General features: G+C 42.6%; 1 protein-coding gene across 7 annotated transcripts in view; it reads right to left on the bottom strand.

Moving 5' to 3' along the window:
• The window catches only part of ATP9B (ATPase phospholipid transporting 9B (putative)), a 332,144-nt gene that overhangs the window by 32,651 nt on the left and 279,870 nt on the right, over positions 1–19,623 (bottom strand). For all 7 annotated transcript variants that reach the window (XM_074987543.1, XM_074987544.1, XM_074987549.1 and 4 more), the window contains exons 16-20: positions 14,751–14,912; positions 11,458–11,550; positions 8,003–8,086; positions 6,145–6,315; positions 3,490–3,588 (exon numbers count right to left, since the gene is read on the bottom strand). In XM_074987543.1, the coding sequence (XP_074843644.1) occupies positions 3,490–3,588; positions 6,145–6,315; positions 8,003–8,086; positions 11,458–11,550; positions 14,751–14,912 (609 nt within the window). The remainder of the gene's footprint in view (positions 1–3,489; positions 3,589–6,144; positions 6,316–8,002; positions 8,087–11,457; positions 11,551–14,750; positions 14,913–19,623) is intronic.

Raw genomic sequence — 19,623 nt, 5'->3', positions numbered from 1 at the left:
TGATGTGGCCACACTAGAGAGTCTGTTAATTTGGATGAAGAAAAGAAAAAACCTAAAAAGTTCCAGAGGAACAGGAATACAATTATCCTTTTTGGAACTTGAAGTTGTAAAAAATTTCCTAAGCATGCAGTACAAAGACTAGTTTGGGTATGAGTAAGTGCCATGGAGAGAGAGAGAGAAAGAGAAACAGACACACACACAAATCATGACCCTTTCCTGGGGTGAGAAAATACCACTACCCAGCATTTTACTTCTCATAATATGTTACAATATAGAATCAAATTTGCAAAATTCAATATGGGTTCAAAGCTTACACAATAAAATTTAGAAAAGGATCAAATTAGAATATAGAATTTGCAAAATTCAGAAATAAGCCAGATTAAACTGTACCAATATAATTTTAAATATAAAATGTTAACTTTCAAGCAAACTTTTTTTTTCTGAACTATCATTTACAAGGTGCAATGATTAGTCTAAAACTACATTTCTAAACTGATTTCATATGTGATTTGGGCCTTGTCAGCACTGGCTGCTCAAATCAAATTCAAAATGGGGAGCCTGAAAATATTCTAAACTGCTTTGGGCTAACACTACTCTTGTCTTAAGACAGAATCAGAGTCTGCATGTCTGGAACTGGTTTCTTTCCAACAGCAGGTACTCTCAGGCTGCATCTACACTACAGTCTGCTTCTGAAAGAGGAATGCAAACGAGTGAGATTGGAAATGCAAACGAGGCACAGATTTACATATCTTGTACCTCATTTGCATTTTCTGAGACAATCTTGCTTCTGGAAGAGCTTTTTCCAGAAGCAAAAACAGATGTGTAGACGGGGTTCCTTTGAAAATAAACCTGTTTTTGAAAGAACCCTTGTTTCTGAAACAGACTAGGAAGAAGAGTTTTTTTGAAAATGGGGTTTATTTTCAAAGAAACCCTGTCTACACAGCCTTTTCTGGAAGCAAAAACAGCTCTTGTGGAAGCGAGACTGCACAAGAATATGAAAATGAGGCATGAGATATGTAAATCTGCACCGCATTTGCATTTCCAATCTTGCTTGTTTGCTTTCCCCTTTCGAAAGGGGAACGTAGTGTAGACACAGCCTTGGTCTGGTTCCTGTTAGCATCCTTGTATTGGATTAATTGCACACATAGATCTGCAGGGACATTATGATGCAAAAGCAGTAAATATGGAATTCTCTCTCCGTTCCTTCTAAGTTAAGTGTGTGCTGTGGGAGGTTGAAGAGGGAAAAGAAGCAAGTTCCTATTTCGTCTATCACGAGAGGCTGATGCCTACTACCGGATCTAGCGTTGCAGGAATTGAGTAGTGTCTTGACTCAGACTACTTAGCATGATTTTCTCCCTATACTGCTACATATCAGTTAACAAAGAGTAAGTTTTTACATCTGGGACGTATCTGTTTATTTCACTATCCCAAAAACATCTAAAAGCCTTAAGAATGAATTAAAAGAAGCACTCACAAATCTAAAAGAATCTAATTTTTAAAAGAGATTATGAGTGGTAACTAATATTTGGAACACAATTAATAGAAGACATTTTAACGATGACTATTACAGATATGTCTACTAATTATTTCTTTACTGCACATGTAACATAATATAAGCCATGGGCATACCATATTTTTGTGATTTTTTTCAGGTTCCTCCAGAATCGACAATGTTCAACTTAGTATTTATTTCAATTGTTAATCAGGAAAAAGTACTGCAACATGCTAAAACAGGGGTCAGCAAACTGTGGCTCCAGTGCCACATGCAGCTCTTTGAGGAGCCACTTCCAGCTCCTAGAGCTGCTGCCACTCACTTCTCTTGTGACTCTGAGAGCTGTCACAGCTCAAAAAAATCTAAATTCAGTTGCCTATCGTTAGTTTTGTTGTTTAAGCACCGGCAGCCAGAGCCACTGAGCAGCCAGCTGTGGCAGGGAGCCCGGAAGTGAAAGGTAGTAGGGCAGGGAGCTGTCCCATGTGGCTGAAGTCTCAGTCAGCAGGAGAGCTGCGGGGAGGGCAACTGAGTCTGCCCCTGATGGAGCTGAGGAGGAGGAGGAGAGTTCTGGGTGCAGTGGGGGGAGTGGAAGCTGCAGCAGAACTGTGTGTGCTGAGGCAAGTTAAGCCTGTGAATGGGGGGGCTGGTTGGGGGTCAGAAGGGTTAAGGCTGGGGGCAGGGGAGGTAGTTTGGGGTACAAGGGGGTTAATCCTGGGGATGGGGGATAGGTTTGCAGGATGAGGGGGGTAAAGCCTGGGGATAGGAGACAGATCTGGGGGCTGAGGCAGGTGAAGCCTGGGGATGGGGGTAACAACTTTCTAACTGGTACAAATCATTGTATGTGTGCTAGTCTTAAAATAGGGGTGATAAAAAGCATGGTTTGACATTATTTATTAAGGACTGTCTCATATTCACCTGCGTTGTGGCTCTTGAAGGATTGATTTTGTAACTGAATTTGAAAAAATGTCTCTGCTCGCTATTTCAGTTGCAGACCCCTGTGCTATAACATCTTTATTTAAAATTGGCTGTAATGGCATGGACAAGATAGAAGATACATTTTTACAGAATTCTAAATAATTTAAAACTTCATGTATTCTAAATTAACAGTTCCATGTTGATCTCTCATTACTAATCTAGGTAATGAAAATAAAAAATCTAACTCAAACTAAATAGATTTTGTTCAGGAAGAATTAATTTGTAGCAATACAACATGGAAAGGTCAACAAAATTGATCTGAAGTTTTATCAGAAGCATTAATAATTTAATTGCAAATAGGAGTCTGCAGGGCCTGATTTGCCATTCTGATGCTTCAAAAGAAACAAAATTTACATGTAAATTATACTGAAATAATTATTTCTGTAGGTGCAAGTGGCTCATTTAGAACAAAGAGACATTATGTCTGAAAACATATCATCAATCAAGGCTCAGAAAATCTATTTTTGTTTGAATTCAATATAGTTGAAGTTATTAAAATATAACAAAATATATACAAATACAGATGTTCAGTTTGCATTTCTATTAATTGTCTTAAAGAGACAAATGAAAAAAATACAAATGTTTTATTTGAAGAATGTAGAAGATTAACAATTCTCTTCTGCTTTTGATCTGAACCCTTGTTCTGTGGAACTAATGAGTTTGGACTCCTTCTTACATCTGTGGAATTCAGGAGTAACTAAGAGGAAGTCACTAGAGTTATCTAGCATAAAACTGGTGCAATAGCACAGGAAATCCTTTGTGAAACTTCTGGAAGAAGTATCTTTAATAATATATGTAATACTTTATAATCAGCAGTCTTTAAATAGTCACCAACATAAAGTGCACTTTATATGGAATTGTAATATGTCCTTGGCAATAATAGCACATTGACTCCATATAATTAATCCTATTACCAGAATATCAAACTAATGAGTAACAGTTGGTCATTTCATAGGCAATATTTATTTTACTCTGTTATTTGATGAGGCCAGTCCTAAAATATTACCTGGAATTATACTTACAGGTCTGAAAATATGAATATCTTGTGTTCTAGATACTAAGTGGGAACTTTTTGCAATACAAGTAGCTGTCTCCAGTTTATCTCCTGTTAACATCCATATCTGCAAAAGAATTTTCAAGTTAATTCAGCTGAACATTAAGATCTGATCTCAAAGGCTGAATGATATCCATATCTTCTACTACCCCGTTGAACCTGATGACCAGTAGGATGCACGGGCTGCGCATCTTTAAATGAAAGCAATTAACAGACACATTCTCACTAGAATTGCACACAAAGGATGAGATCACATGCTGTCATATTTAGGCACACCACAGGTTTTGCAGGTTGGGGAAACGGAAATGGTTGGACTATGGAGGATTTAAATCACTTGTCTCTGGTGGGAAGGATGGACTACCTCATGGATATAAAGGAGAAGAGATGACCCCTAATTAGGACATGTTGGATTTGTGCGGTGACAAGGGGATTGATCCACAACTTAGGCTCCAAGCTATGTCACCTACTGAGTCTGTAGGTCTGGCCTGCTGTTATGAGGTGCTGCTCTTCCTAACCCATCCAATTTACTAACTTTAGTTGGCGGGGGCAGGGAATCTGTTGAAGTCTGGTCTTCCCAGAGTACAGCCTGTACCCTACTAGGCTGAGGGTCACTGGGTGGACTCACAAGGGGAAAAGGACCCTCCCCCGCCCCTTTGAGGAGTTTTCCCTTGCTCTCTTGTGAGAGTCAGCTTCTCAGTTTATGCGAATTATAGCTGAGAGTAGTGGGAGGCAGGGAGCTCCATGCAAGCCCACTGGCTTCCGAGTAATAGGGGGGAAACACACATAAGCCACTAGACACAGGGCCAGCAGTGAAGGAATGCAGCAAAATGAAAGCATGCGTGGGGGAGAGACCCTACATATATCATAACACAGGCTGTGGTCTCTGCAGACCGCAACAAGCACCTGCTAGAGACCAGCAGCCAAACTAATAGCAGTGACCTCCTAGTTCCAGACATCCAGGGCAGATACTCATCTGACAAGGGGTCTTGTTCCTGACAAACTGGAATTGCACTGAATGACCTACTGAACATAACTGTTGTACCAGTCCTAAAGGAGAGAGCTCCTGAAGGTCTGAATAATTATAGAGGTGTACGCTCCCCATTAGTAACAGAAAGTATCATGATGGAAGTAATTGTCAATAGCATAAGGCAAGTTTATGAGGAAGAGGAAGGCAAGAATGATGTGGCTTCAGAGCACATGCCAACAGCTGATGGTAAAAAATGAGAAAGTGGATGAGAGATGTTTGCTATGTTCGTTGACTTCATAAAGGCATCTGAAATGGCTTGGAGGAGAGCATTATGAACAGCAAGAAATTCCAGATTGGATAATTGCAATTATAGAAGTTATATATGAAGATTCCTGTAGCGTTGTAAGAGAAGTTGGAAAATTAAGCAACTGGCTCAAATCAAAGTCTGACGTAAAACAAGGGGACACAACATCACCACCATCATCAGTATAACAAAGGTAGCTATCATAGTGTGGTGGAAGGCAGTATACTAGCATTAGAATTATAAAGGCCTTTTTCCCTATGAGAAGGGACTACTTCAGGTCAACAAGGGACACCTGAGTCCAATTATGAGCTACCTGAAACCCTTAAAGCCCATCTTCTGGTGAGAGAGAGGAAAGAGAAGCTACCTCAGGGCTAGTGGCAGCAACGAGAACAGTTTCTCTGTGGTGAGAGCCTGGGTTCCCCCCTACAATGGAAACAACTGAATGAATGATGTTTCAAGGGAAAGATGCAACCGAGGACCACTAATAGAACAAATCCCACTTTGTCCTAAGAGAGGGGGAAGGAAAAAGTATCCTCCTTTACTTTGTGAGTTGATTTTGTTTGGTGGAGGAGCATGACTTTGACAAATAAACACAGGGTGGGAAGACAAACACGGTTCACAGTAGGACTGATTTACTCCAGGCCAGAGAGGAAAACGCTAAGTCTGGTTAGATGGTGGAGGTGCTGTGTCATAGTATATAACCTAAAGAGTTAAAAGTAAAAAAAGGTTTCTAGAAACCTGTCTGGTGCTTAGATTAAACTTTCTTTGTCAAGTAAACTGAGTCCTTTTCAAACCTGCTAGACTGATACCTTTAACATGCTCTGTCCAGCAACAAAATGGGCATAGCAAAATTTCTGCAACATCCCATAAACTTAACCCGAACAAATTACCTTGAGGGGTTGACTGTCCAGGTCTGTTTGTCTTTTGCCTCTATGCTGAGCTACCATTTGAACACAAAGTAGTGTCAGTTTTGACAGTGGTGTTATGATGTAGACACTAAGTAAGAGCGCTAACTCTTTTAGTGCACATTCCAAACACAACAGTTGCATTGTAAAAATTGTTAAGCATCAATTGCAAAATAATAATAGATAAATTCTTCTCTTTCCACAGGCTTCTGAAGAGGTGGACACTTAAGGGAATTAAATTTGTGGAGGGAAAGGGAGTTTGCATGTTCTTGTGGTTCACTGATATTCATTTCATTGATATTCAGAGACACTTAGAGCCTTGGGTAGCTGCTCTTTTTTTCTTCTGTGAAGATCTATATAAATACAATACTAAATAAATCTGATTTGAAAAAAAATACACAATTAGAACATAATGTTAATTGCCTTTTGTTAGCACATATTTAGTACCTTTATTCCAGCATTTCTTAGCATCTCCAAAGTTGGTCTAACATCAGCTTGTAGTTGATCTTCTACTCCAGTGAGGCACAGCAATTCCATTTCTCTCTCCAAACTCTCCACAACAGCAGCCACCTTGAGGGCTCTATCATGTATGCTTAACTTTGCTTGGTTATATCTATTCTGTTTGAACAAAAACAAGCCCACAAGCCCCGTATTTTAGAGAGAGCTTGCTATCGCTCATGAAAAGAAAATAAATCTTCGGTTTGTCAGTATTTGTGACAATGACGACTCATGATGCAACATTTTTAAACATATCAGTTATGAAAAGTACAATCCACTGTTTAATCTTTCAGTATATCAGTGCAAGTTTCTTTGCATGAAACAGCAAATCATGAGAAGACTATGAAAAGCTGGTCTCGTGACAGCTAAGCAATAATTGTCTTTGTATGCTGACACTAAAATTAAATTTAACTTAGGACCTCTGATGCAGCATAGCTAGGGCCCTGCCCTACCAATTTCACAGCTATGAAAAACATGTTGCAAACCATGAAATAAGCCATCCCCTATGAAATCTAAACTCCCTGGCTGATGGACCCCAGGGTCCTAGCTGCAGGTCTGGCTGTTGTGGGAAGGGACAGTTGTCCTTCCCCTTTAAAGCTGCATTTGGTGGACAGCTCAGACCCACCTTTGGGAGCTATGCTCAGGGCTTCTGTCCCCTTCCCAACAGCAACTCTAGTTTCTGCTGCAGCTCCAAATCTAGGCACTGACCTCAGGGCTTCCTACTCCCACAATGGGTTTTGCTCCCAGTGGCTATACTTGGAGCAGGTTGGTCTCTGAGTTTCTACCTTCTGCCACTCCTGCTGGGGCTCAGGGCAGCCTAGTCTGAGGGCTTCCTTTGCCCCCACCCTTTTCCTCTTTCCCTCTGCCCGACCCTTCCCCAGCACCAGGTGCCTGGCTTCCTCTCCCAACAGTTCCTCCTTTGGCTGGGAGGTTTGCATTCCTGTCAGTTGCTGCTAACCCATCCTGCTCCATCCAGAGCTCGGAACAGCTCAGGCTCAGGGCTTCCATTCATAACACACCCCACTCAACCATTCCAGGCAGGGCAGCCTAGGCTCAGAGCTTCTACCTGCTCCCTGCCCATCTGATTCACAGCACCTGGGGTTTGAGCCTTCTCCTATGACTCCTGCAGGGGCACAGGGTGATCTGGTAGGTGCTTCTGCCCTGGGGTTTCTTCTGGGGGAGAGGTACCCATTTTTCCTGGAGGAATCTTGGCCTAATTTGTCCCTAGAGTGGATTAGCAGCTAGCAGCCCCCAGTTGGGGTGCTCCCAGCAGCATGGGAGTGATCTTACCCACTTCCATCTCCAAGGAAGCCTCCTCTAACTGCAGGAAGCTGGGAGGATGCTGCTACCTTCAGACCCCAGCTCTGGATGCAGCACAGAAGTGAGGATGGCAATCTGGGAAGCTTCCATAACAACTCTGAAACAACTACAGCTACATTACTATAAAATTTCAGATGTAAACATCTGAAATCATGACATTGAACAATTTGAAAACCCTCTGGCTATGAAATGGATCAGAATGGACCATGAATTTGGTATGGGCCTACACACAGCAATAATCCAATGGTATAGTAAACAAACAACAATATCCTCTGAAAGATTTTGCAATAGTTGTTAAGGAATGTCAACAATGGTGACATCACAACATTTCTGTTTAACACATTAGGTATTACTAATATTTTAAATCAAAATTTGATCCTCAAGTAATCTTAATAGACTATAAACAGCAGTATTCCTTACAAAGTGCTTTGATTTATTTGAGCACAAGCAATGCCTGGAACACAGATTACTTTCTATTTTGTCATACCTCAAAATCCTGGTAGTGCTCTTCTGTTAATGACTTCTTGGCAACCACCAGAGTGCGCAATCCTTCTCGTGCCATGTTGCCACACTAGATAAATAAAAGTACAAAAGAATAATGTAGGTAAAATAGTGTGCTGTTCTGTACTATAGCCCAACAACAGACACGTGGTAGCTGTCTACTGGATTACTGACCAGTCAGCCTCACTTCAAAACTTGGAAAGATATTGGAACAAATTATTTAACAAGCAGTTTGCAAGCTTCTAGAGGATAATACGGTGATAGGTAAGAGCCAACATGGATTTGTCCAAAAAAAAAAAAAAGCCAACTTTACCTAATTTCCTTCTTTGACTGACCTAGGGCCAGAAGAAGTAGTAGATATGATTGATTGTTAAAAGCCTTCTGACACAGTCCAACATGGCACTCTCTACCTAGGGAAATGTGGTCTAAATGAAATTACTGTAAGAACCCAGGAGCACCAGTGGTTGAAAAGTCATACTCAATGAATGATCAGTGGTTCACTGTCAAACTAGGAGGATATATCCGGGGTGAGAGAGACATTTTTCTTGTCTGATACTATTTATAATTGTCATTAATGACTTTGATAATAGAGTGGAGAATATGGTTATAAAACGTGTATGACACCACATTGGAAGGGGCTGCAATCACTTTGGAGGAATTAAAGCACCTTGATTAATTGGAGAATTGGCTCAAATTAATAAGATTAAATTCAATAAGGGCAAATGCAAAATACTATGCTCAAAAGGAAAAAGCAAAAGAACAAATACCATATTAGGAAATAAATGGTGAGGCAGTAGTATTGCTGAAAATCATCTGCGGATTGTAGTGGATCACAAAGTGACCCAACAATATGATGCAATTGCAAAGATTAGGATTTATTGGGAGGTAGAAGATCTATAGTTTGAATGAAGCTGTTGCTTTTAGAAGACTGAATCTGGCATCATTAATAAAGATAAAGGATTAATTAATCTTCCACTTGCTGCACATAAGGCATCCATCTACATTCTCAGAGAGCTAAGGTTCAGACTGTCATCTGTGCCACCCTGAAGAAAGTCACAAGGCTAAGTACAGAGCTACAGGAATGATAATCTCTCTTCCACCACAACAAACCTTGTAGCTCCCTGGTCTTGATAGAGAAATTGCTTTCTTATGAGCATACATCATAGTAGTTCTAACCCAGTGCAGAAGTAAGTGCCATCATGGACAGTGGGTAATGTAGACAAGGGAAGGTACTGCCTTCCCAAAACTGCCTACGCCCTCTAGCCCCACCCCAGAGTGCAGAGGTCATGGCACAGGAGCCTCGCTCTCCAGCTTCCAGGCACTCTAGTTAGCTCGGAAGTTGGGGGGTTGTGCCATTCACTGGCAGTGGAGACACTACAGGCTTGGATAGATTCAGAGATGGGGATTGGGTTACCTTTCCCAGGTGAGCTTTCATCCACCACCCCTGAATGCTGTCCATATTTCTGTGTGACTGCTGCTGGTGATGTGGTCTTGAGAGCTATGCACGTGGCCAGCAGCTGCTGGTATCAGGTCACTGCCAGTGGTTAATTTGCGCCAGGGCTGAGCACTTGGGAAACAGTGGAACCCACAAATGATGGGTGGGGGGAAGCCTAGAGAGCGTCTGGGGGGTGGGGATGAAGGGAGGGGAGCACCAAAATACATATTTGCTCACAACATCATTTTCCCTAAGGCCGGCACTGATCTGAACTATGAATGCATGATCCCTCCTCCTCACTCAAACATGTTGCTTTGGGAGTACTATATAGACACGTGAAACTGGATAGAACAAGGCACTGAAGAATATAAAGAACAATCCTGCTCTAGCAAGATGTACTACAATAAACAGACTTATACTCTCCCTTATCTTTAAAAGTCATGAATTTGATCCCAGCATTAACTCATCTGGAATAGCTAGACACTGAATCAGAAGAAAAAACAAAACAGAAAGAAGTCCCAAAAACAAACAAACAAAAAACCCTCAAACACTCTCATTTTGGTTCTCCCAGCTTTTATCATCTGATAACACAGTTCGCTATTGTTGCTATTGTTAGTTAGGTCACTTGGATTCTTCCTGCTAATGTTTTTAATATGGGAAATTTCTTTTGACTGAAGTTTTGCATTGACAGTTAAGGAAATATGATTTTTTTTGTAACAAATGCAATTCTTGTGATCAAAAGTAGTCTTAAAAGCGCATAAACCAACTGTCTTAATGAAAGCCAAGCGTGATGCTTCCTGTCTAGTGCAAACCACTTATTGATTTGACCTCATAATGTTAAATAAATTAAACAAGTATTTTACAATTAATTGTGTATCATTATCGCTAAAAGTAATTTTTATGACATTTTGCTAGGTCTTGAGGGAGTTTAATTTATTCATGTCCCTGATTAAATCAAACTGCCCTGAAGCAGATATTGATTCATATTGCCAATACCATTATGAACATACATGGTGTGATCATCGTATTACCATATCGTCTGTATGCAGGGTCAGATTAGGATGATTACTGGTGCCTAATACAGCAACACAGTGGAAAATATTTAAGCAGTTTTGAAGTGTGGTCTGAGCATATAAATATAAATGAAGCCAACATTACTATAAAACTATCTTTATACATGTTTATTTTATTTCATTTTGGCTACATCCATGAAGATATTTCAGGGTTCCCAGCCAACTGTACAATTTAACAGTAAAGAGACTAGTAAGAACTAGTAAAGATAGTAGAGAGACTATACACAGAATACTTCTCAAAGGTATTTGGGTGTTATGTGCATGTTTGTTTTGGAGAGAACATTCAACAGAACAAATATATCATTAGTCTCAGACGTTGGGCTTGTCTACACTTGCCCCCAACTTCGAAGGGGGCACGGTAATCAGGGTGATGGGAGATCACTAATGAAATGCAGAGGTGAATATGCAGCACTTCACTAGGCTAATTCTCCCCTGCAGCAACTTCAAAGCGTCACACTTCAAAGTGCCAGCATACATGTAGGTGCGGGCACTTCAAAGTGTTAGACTTAGAAGTTGACGTGGGGGAGAATTAGCCCAGTGAAGTACTGCATATTCACCTCAGCACTTCATTAGAAATCTCCCATCACCCTGATTATCATGCCCCCTTCAAAACTGGGGGCAAGTGTAGACCCAGCCACAGCAGTTTCAGTGAAACTGTTACCTCTGCTTTCCTTTCTGGGTTACACAAGTTTTGTAAACAATTGCAATTCTTTAAAACCTATTCATGATACACTTAATTGCACTTCACAATCCATTATGATTTTGATTCAGAATTTCCATTTCTGAACCTACTCCAACGTCTGTACTAAAGACATCATTGTGGTTTCTCCATACTTCCTTTGCAAATGTTAGTTATAAAAGTATTTTATTTTGTCATGGAAAAAATGAGTCTTTTCTACTTAATTTTCTACTCAGTGTTCACGAAATTTTTACCTCTTCTTCTAGCCAGTCATTGTACTGTACAATAGTGGACATGGCAACATCAGCACCTTTCATATAAAAGGTGATTTCCCCAGTAGATTCGTCCTGCAATTTTAGAAAAACAGTAGAACAAATATGTTGCTCATATTGTTTACTCAGAATGGTCATACCAGTAAAATAATCTGTTTATATTTTAACACAGTAAAATAAATTTGAAATAGCCAATAGCAGTGAACATCCCTCTAACATAAACCCCTCACCTTTCATGTAAGTTTTCAAAACACTTTACAAAATGGTAGGCAATTTTTTCACTCAGTTTAATTTATCCACAAAAATGTGCACATCTTACCCTATAGGTACAAATACACAAGTAAAATCCACAAACTGATGGAGCAAACAATCACATTTTATACATCAAGGGAAACTGACAAAGAGGAAGACTGTCAAAAAATTTCAAAAGGTACTCTGTAATTTTGGGGATCTCAGTTTTTGGGAGCCCAGATTAATTTACCTATGGTCTAATTTACAGAGATGCTGAACACATATAAATCTAAATGAAGTTAAAGATATAGGTGTTCAGCATTTTTGGACATCAGTAAGTGGCTAAAATTTGGTTGCTTTAAAAATGGAGACAAAATTACAAGTCACATTTTAGTTGTGGTTTTAAATAATTTGCACAAGATTACAAAAGTGCACCTGCAGCAGGGTCAAAAATAAAGACTGGATTTCTTAATTCCTACCCTGTTCTAACTACTGGAAGATTTTGCCTCTTTTTTGGACTATAGCACAAGCACATTTCTGTATTAAGGTTGCCACCTTTCCCTGAGATACAGAAGTCTTCATATTAAGATCACATGTAGGGCTGCTGATTTTATGTTTTAGCTAATAACACAAAATATTCCCCATTAAGAATAAAATAAAACTGTTGTTTATTCAATAAGCACTGGAAAAACACTGGAAATGGTTACTTGCATCTAAAATGCCTACCTACATGGAGCAGTAACAGCCTACTGGGGGCTAATCTGCAGTGGGGCTAATTTGTAAATGACACAAACATGTTGCACACTGACTGGCCTGCTAGTGTGCACCAGGGAACGTAACAAAGAGATACTCATTAGCGTATATTACTATCATGAGTAATGTATGAAATGTACATTACTCAGCACTGTTTATACTATGAAAAAACTATTTTGGACATTTAAATAAAACTCAGAAATGAAGCCCTTAGAACAACACAATCAATAAGAATAAGAATAAGAATAACGTAGGGTAAATGCTCTGAAAATGAAAAGAGAACAATATTTCCACTCAGAAGAGCTTTCAAATGAATTAGACAACAGAAAGAGGAAGGTTGGAGATACACTTCCCTAAGAGTGAGTACAGGTTGAACATCTCTAGTCCAGCACCCTTGAGACCCGACCCATGTCAAATGAGAGAATCTGCCAGACCACAGGAGGTCTAGCATATTACCAACACTTCCACTGCTTACTGGGCTCTTAAAGGACAGTTGGTGTAAATTATAGTGAAATAAGAGCAAACAATACTGAGAGCCAGGACTGGTGGCTGGAAACAAACTTTATGGAACCTTGGAAAATTAGGCACACAAATGTTAAGTGGCTGTCCAACTAACTAAAATCATGCTAAAATACAGATGTTGCTGAACAAGAGAGGGCCAGACTAGAAAGATACAAAATGTACTAATATAATTACAAATTAAACTCTATGCTCACAAATCATTGCTAAATTAGGCCCATTTTTGTAAAATACACTTTATTTTACAATAATGTTCTAAAATTTGAAATATATAATAGAATTGCTATCTTTTGAGGCCAAAGAATTTTCCAATTACACCTGACAAAAACACTCCTAATTCAGTTTATTTTTCTGTGTGTTATTATGGAGGATTTTTTTTTGTTGCTGTGGTTGAGGTTGATTCAACATTTTCCTTATGAATCTCTATTTCTAGCACTTTGGCTTGAAGCCACAACAGGATGTAGGTATGGTAATGCTGAGCTCTGCAATGCCCACAACAATTGCTCTAACCACTGGGCAACAAGTTATAAGGTAGGCACCATCACGGCCAGATTTTGGATAAGACTCACTCTATTAGATGGCTTCTGAGCAGGTTTCCCCGCCCCCATTTTTGAATTGCCTTGGGTCACCAAGCCTTCCTGAATTGTGAAAATGGATTTCCGTCTGGAAAAGGTTGGGAACTGCTGGACTAGTGAGGCAGCAGTGTGCACAAACAGATACAGAAAACTTAGGTGCTTAGAGATCTTTGTCCTGAAAACTTAGGTGCTTGCAGAGTTAGGAGTTAAGAAGATTACAGTGAAACCAAAACTGGGACATGTGTATCTAAAACTCAGACTTCAGGATTGTTTAAACTGTAACAAGGAGGTCATCAGAATTGCTGGGGTCCTGGGCAAGATGGGACAGCTCCATGCTCCTGGAAGGGGCAGGGCCTTGGGTGGAAAGCATGGGACCCTCAGTGCTACCCAGAATGTACCTCCCCACTCCCCTGCTGCCAGCCCTTAGTGCTGCCAAGAGTACAAGGCACAATGCAGATGATTTATAGGGCTGAGATCCCCAGGCCCTTTTGAATCTCTGGGCCACGGGGCAATTGACCCCCTTACCACTGCCACTGGTGGGCCTGCATTGCAATTAGGCACATGGCTGGCTTGTGTCAGCTGACTGGGGCTTGTGGAGTCAAGGGGTTGATTGACTTCATCATATACTAGTGGGGGTGGAATGGAGCCTGGGCTCTGGGACACGGTGAGATGGGAGGGTCCTAGAGCTTGTGCTACAGCCTGAGCCCAGAAGTCTACATTGCACTTAAACAAACCTACAGCCTGACTTTGAGTCAGCTGGCACGGGCCAATCAGGGGTTTTTAATTGCAGTGTAGATACCCCATTAGGATCCTAAGTACCCTTGTGCATTTAGGTCCTTGTGTCTCAGCAACAGTCAGTCACCAACTTACCCCTGTATATTGAAACACATTTGGTACCTGAATATTATTCCTCAGTCTCAGAACTTTAACAACACTACAATAGATACAATGGGGGGCATTTTAGGCCCTGTTTGTGGAAGCTGCTCTATGCACAAAGAATTGAAGTCATTATGGCTCCATGTTGTTGGTGAGTTCTTTTTAAATGGGAAACCTTGCAGTAAAGACTTTGCCTTAATTTTCTACAGAATCCTGTTGACAAACTAGTGTTAGTTACACATTGTACAAGTTTTATGTACACTGTAAAGGAAAAAAAGAAGCTTTTAGAAAAAAAAAGGGAAGAATATTCAAAAAATTTACCCGCACTATGATTCCCATTCGTTTGCTTTCAGATGTAAAGGGGAAAATTTGTAGAATGTAATATGTTAAAATCTGTCCTCCTGGAGTCTTCAGTTGCATTGAGGTCAAATCCCTGTTAACTAGAGTAAGACCAACGCTTTCTGTCCATTGCACCAGAGCCACCTAAAGAAAAGCATGTTGAAATGTTAAAGGTCAATTATACCCTTGTGTAAACTATTCTAAAGGCAAACAGTTGACTTAGGTTAAAGTTCAAGACTCTTCCAAAGACATTAGGAAAAACAAACCTTATGTATGGTAATATACAATTTAAGCATGGCAATATTTTTGTATAAGATGACAATATAACAACAGTGGTATCTGTATTGTTATAAACTTACCATAAAGCATATAATAAATGGGTTTATTTCAGCTTATTTCTCATACACAAAAAGTCATTCCATGAAGAGAGGTTGTACAATTATTAAATTATATTGTGCAGAATTATTTTCTTTTAAACAGTCCTAGTATTAACATGAGTTGACTTTATTCTAAAGGAATATGCTCATTTACAGTTAACAGAAGACATACCAGAGGGTGTATGCAAAACATAATAAATAAAACTGTTTTCTATGGCATTGATAAAAACATTAATAAAACAATTAACAAAAAATAACAAGAGTCGTCAGTGTTAAACAGTTTTGTAGCTTTGTGGTTTCACAAATGTTTACTTATTATAATTTTTAAACAACCCCCCATCTTATATTAGTTTAAGTTTTTTCAGCATACTACATTCACTTAAACCTATAAGTTGATTACATTTCCTATAAAATACACCACACCCGGGTTTCTGCCTTGAAACCCAACTATGAAACAAGTCTTCACAAACCTAGGTTAATGGAAAGTGCTTAGAGAAGTAGTCTGTATTGCTTTGGATGGTGACGTGGGGACTGCTGCATTGCACAATTTCATAAACACCAGATAAGATTGATTTCACCGCATCTTCAATACACACACTTGGGAATTGCAAAAGACTCACTGAAACTTCATAATTTTCCTCTAATAAATCAGCATTCTTGAAAATTTGCTATAGTCAGTGGAATGCTACTTACCTTTTGTTTTGTGCATAAAGACAGGTTACTCACCATAGTAACGGTGGTTCTTCGAGATGTGTCCCCGTGGGTGCTCCACAATAGGTGTCGGGCTCGCCCGGCGCCGCAGATCGGATCTTCCAAGCAGTTTCTGCCGGACCGCGCATGCGCCGGCGCACGCCGCTCCCATGCGCGCTCCTGGCCACGTGCGCAATCCGGTCCCCGCCAGTTCCTTGACCAACCGCCTCGGATGCTCCTGCAAAACACTAACAGAGATCCGAAGCGGGGAGGATGGGCGGGTAGTGGAGCACCCACAGGGACACATCTCGAAGAACCACCGTTACTACGGTGAGTAACCTGTCTTTCTTCTTCGAGTGTCCCCGTGGGTGCTCCACAATAGCTGACTACCCAGCAGTAACCCAAGATAGGAGGTGGGTAATCGGATTATGTGCAGCTTGTCCCCGAGAGGACCGCTGTCGAGAGACGGGTATCCTCTTGGAATACCCTGTGAAGGGCGTAATGTTTGGCGAAGGTGTCATAGGATGACCAGGTCGCCGCTCTGCAAATGTCTTTTAGCGCAACGCCCTTGAAAAAGGCTGTTGATGCCGCCACCGCCCTAGTGGAATGAGCCCTGGGGGTGGCCAATAAAGGAGTCTTTTTGAGTTCGTAGCACATTTTTATGCAGGATACGATGTGCTTCGAGATTCTCTGCGAAGAGAGACCTTCTCCTTTCGATTTGGGAGCGAGAGAGACTAAGAGTCTATCCGTTTTCCGGAAGGACTTGGTCCTGTCTACATAGAAGGCTAGCGCCCTCCTCACGTCCAGGAGGTGTAGGCGCACCTCTTTGTTAGAGTTATGAGGCTTTGGATAAAACAAGGGTAAAACAATAGGTTCGTTAATGTGAAACTCAGAAGAAACCTTGGGAACAAAGGCTGGATGCAGCCGTATGGTTACCGCCTCCTTGGAAAAAACAGTGCAGGGTGGCGTTGCCATAACTGCCGCAAGCTCGCTCACCCTGCGAGCTGACGTAATTGCGAGAAGAAAGGTCGTCTTTATCGTAAGGAGGCGGAGGGAAACCGTGGCCAAGGGCTCGAACGGTGGTCCCGTTAGTGCTTTAAGCACCAGGTCCAAGTTCCACGAAGGTGGAAGCGGTTTCCGAGGGGGGTATAGGTTTACCAACCCTTTGAGGAACCTGGTAACCATGGGATGGGCGAACACTGTGTGCCCTTCCTCCTCGTGTCTGAACGCCGAAATGGCGGCAAGGTGGACCTTTAACGAGGATAGTGAGAGTCCTCCTCTCTTGAGGTCCAGTAAATACTCTAATATTACAGGTATAGGCACCAAAAGGGGGGCCAGCTGTTTGGTAGAACACCAAGCCGTGAAGCGAGTCCATTTCTGCTTGTAGGTCTTCCTGGTGAAAGTCCTCCTGCTACTTTCTAGGACTTGCTGCACTTCCTCTGTGCATGTGCTCTCTAGGGAGCTGAGCCATGGATTAACCACACTTGTAGTCACACGCCTTGGGGGTGCGGATGCACTATGGACCCCTGGGCTTGCGTGAGCAGATCCGGCGCCACCAGAAGAGGCATCGGTGGACGGTCCGACATGCGCAGGAGTAGGGGGAACCATTGCTGTCGATCCCACGTTGGGACTATCAGGATCATTCGGGCTCCTTCCCTCCTGGCTTTCTGCAAGACTTTGTGGATCAGCACTGTGGGAGGAAAAGCGTAAAGCAAGGGGCCCCTCCACGAGATCGCGAACGCGTTCCCCAGGGACCCCCATCCCAGTCCTGCCCTGGAGCAGAATCGTGGGCACTTGTTGTGTTGAGTGGCAAACAGGTCTATCTGGGGAAAACCCCATGCGTGGAAAATCGGTCGTAGCAGATCGGGACGGATCTGCCACTCGTGCGTGAGTGCAAAACGCCTGCTCAGCTGGTCTGCCTTCACATTGTGAGCGCCTGGTAAGTACGAAGCTTTCAAGATTATATTGTTGGCGATGCACCAGTTCCATAACCGGACTGTTTCCGCACATAAGGCACGGGACCGAGCTCCTCCTTGCCGGTTTATATAACATATGGTGGAGGTATTGTCTGTACTGATCCCGACGACTTTGCCTTGTATATGGTCTCGAAAGTGTCTGCAGGCGTTGAACACTGCTCTGAGCTCCAGTATATTTATGTGCAGTGACTGCTCCGTGGAGGACCACAGCCCTTGAGTCACCTCTTCGCCCATGTGTGCTCCCCACCCTATGAGGGAGGCATCTGTAGTAAGAAAAACCGATATTTGTGGTTGGTGGAAGGGTACCCCTGTTAGCAAGTTCTTGGGGTTTACCCACCATTGCAGGGATTTGCGCACCTCTGCTGTGGGCGACACCACCCTGTGAACGTTGTGTGCTGCCGGTTTGTATACGCTCGCCAGCCAGTGCTGCATGCTGCGCATGTGTAACCTGGCGTTCTGCACTACGAACGTCGCCGCTGCCATGTGGCCCAGCAGCTGTAAGCACGTCAGGACCGGCACCGTAGGGCTGAAGGTGATGACCTGCACGAGGGAGCCGATGGCCCGAAAGCGAGTCTCTGGTAGATATACTCTCGCTGTAATAGAATTTATGCGTGCCCCTATGAACTCTATGTCCTGTGTGGGGTCTATCTTTGATTTTGCCAGATTGATAACCAGGCCGAGCGAAGAGAACGTGCCTGCTGTGACGCGTATCATGCGTAGTACCTCCTCCTTTGAGGCCCCTTTGAGTAGGCAGTCGTCCAGATACGGGAATATAAATACCCCCTGTCTGTGCAGGTAGGCTGACACCACTGCCAAGGTCTTGGTGAAGACTCTGGGGGCCGAGGAGAGGCCAAACGGTAGGACCTTGTATTGAAAATGTTCTTTGCCTACCATGAACTAGAGGAATCGCCGGTGAGCCGGGTGGATAGTTATGTGAAAATACGCGTCTTGTAAATCGAGGGCTGCGAACCAATCTCCATCGTCCAGTGCCGTAAGGATGGAGGCGATTGTGATCATCCGAAAGCGTTGTTTACGCAGGTACCAGTTGAGGCCTCGAAGATCTAAGATGGGCCTCCAGCCTCCTGTCTTTTTCTCCGTAAGGAAGTACCTCGAGTAGAACCCTTTTCCTTGCAGTTGCTCCGGCACTCTTTCCACTGCCCCTATGAGCATGAGATGGTCTACCTCCTGCTTGAGCCTCGCTACATGGGAGGCCTCCTGGAGGTGGGGCCTGGGTGGAGGTCGTGGCAGTGGGAGCGACTGGAAGGGGATGGCGTACCCCGTGGCTATGATCTCCAGCACCCATTTGTCTGTGGTGATCCTTTGCCACTGGTCGTAGAATGGTCGGAGGCGATGGTGGAATAGCCGCTTCGGATGACCTTGTGCGATGGTAGTGATGGCGCAGCCCTGGATCTGTGTGTCAAACTTGTGGCCTTTGGCCCTGCCCTGAGGACGCACGGCTCTGTTGTGAACATCGCCTGGGAGTTCTGTACTGCTGGTGCTGTTGATGTCACCTTTGCTCGTAACCCCTGTGGTACTGGGGACGCTGTTGCTGGTCCTGGTACCGTCTTTGTTGAGGGTAGTACTTTTTCTTTCTGTATGGAGGGGTGTAAATCCCCAGGGTCCTAAGTGTGGCTCTTGAATCTTTACTGGAATGAAGGACCGAGTCAGTTGATTCAGCAAACAGCTTCTGCGAGTCGAAGGGAAGATCGACTATCTTTACCTGCAGATCCCTCGGTATACCCGAAGTCTGGAGCCAGGACTCCCTTCCCATCACCACTGCCGTAGCTGTGGAACGTGCTGCTGTGTCCGCAA

Source organism: Carettochelys insculpta, chromosome 2 (genome assembly GCF_033958435.1).
Source record: "Carettochelys insculpta isolate YL-2023 chromosome 2, ASM3395843v1, whole genome shotgun sequence".
NCBI classification, from domain to species: Eukaryota; Metazoa; Chordata; order Testudines; family Carettochelyidae; genus Carettochelys; species Carettochelys insculpta.
This window is presented reverse-complemented; position numbering and strand designations above follow the sequence as displayed.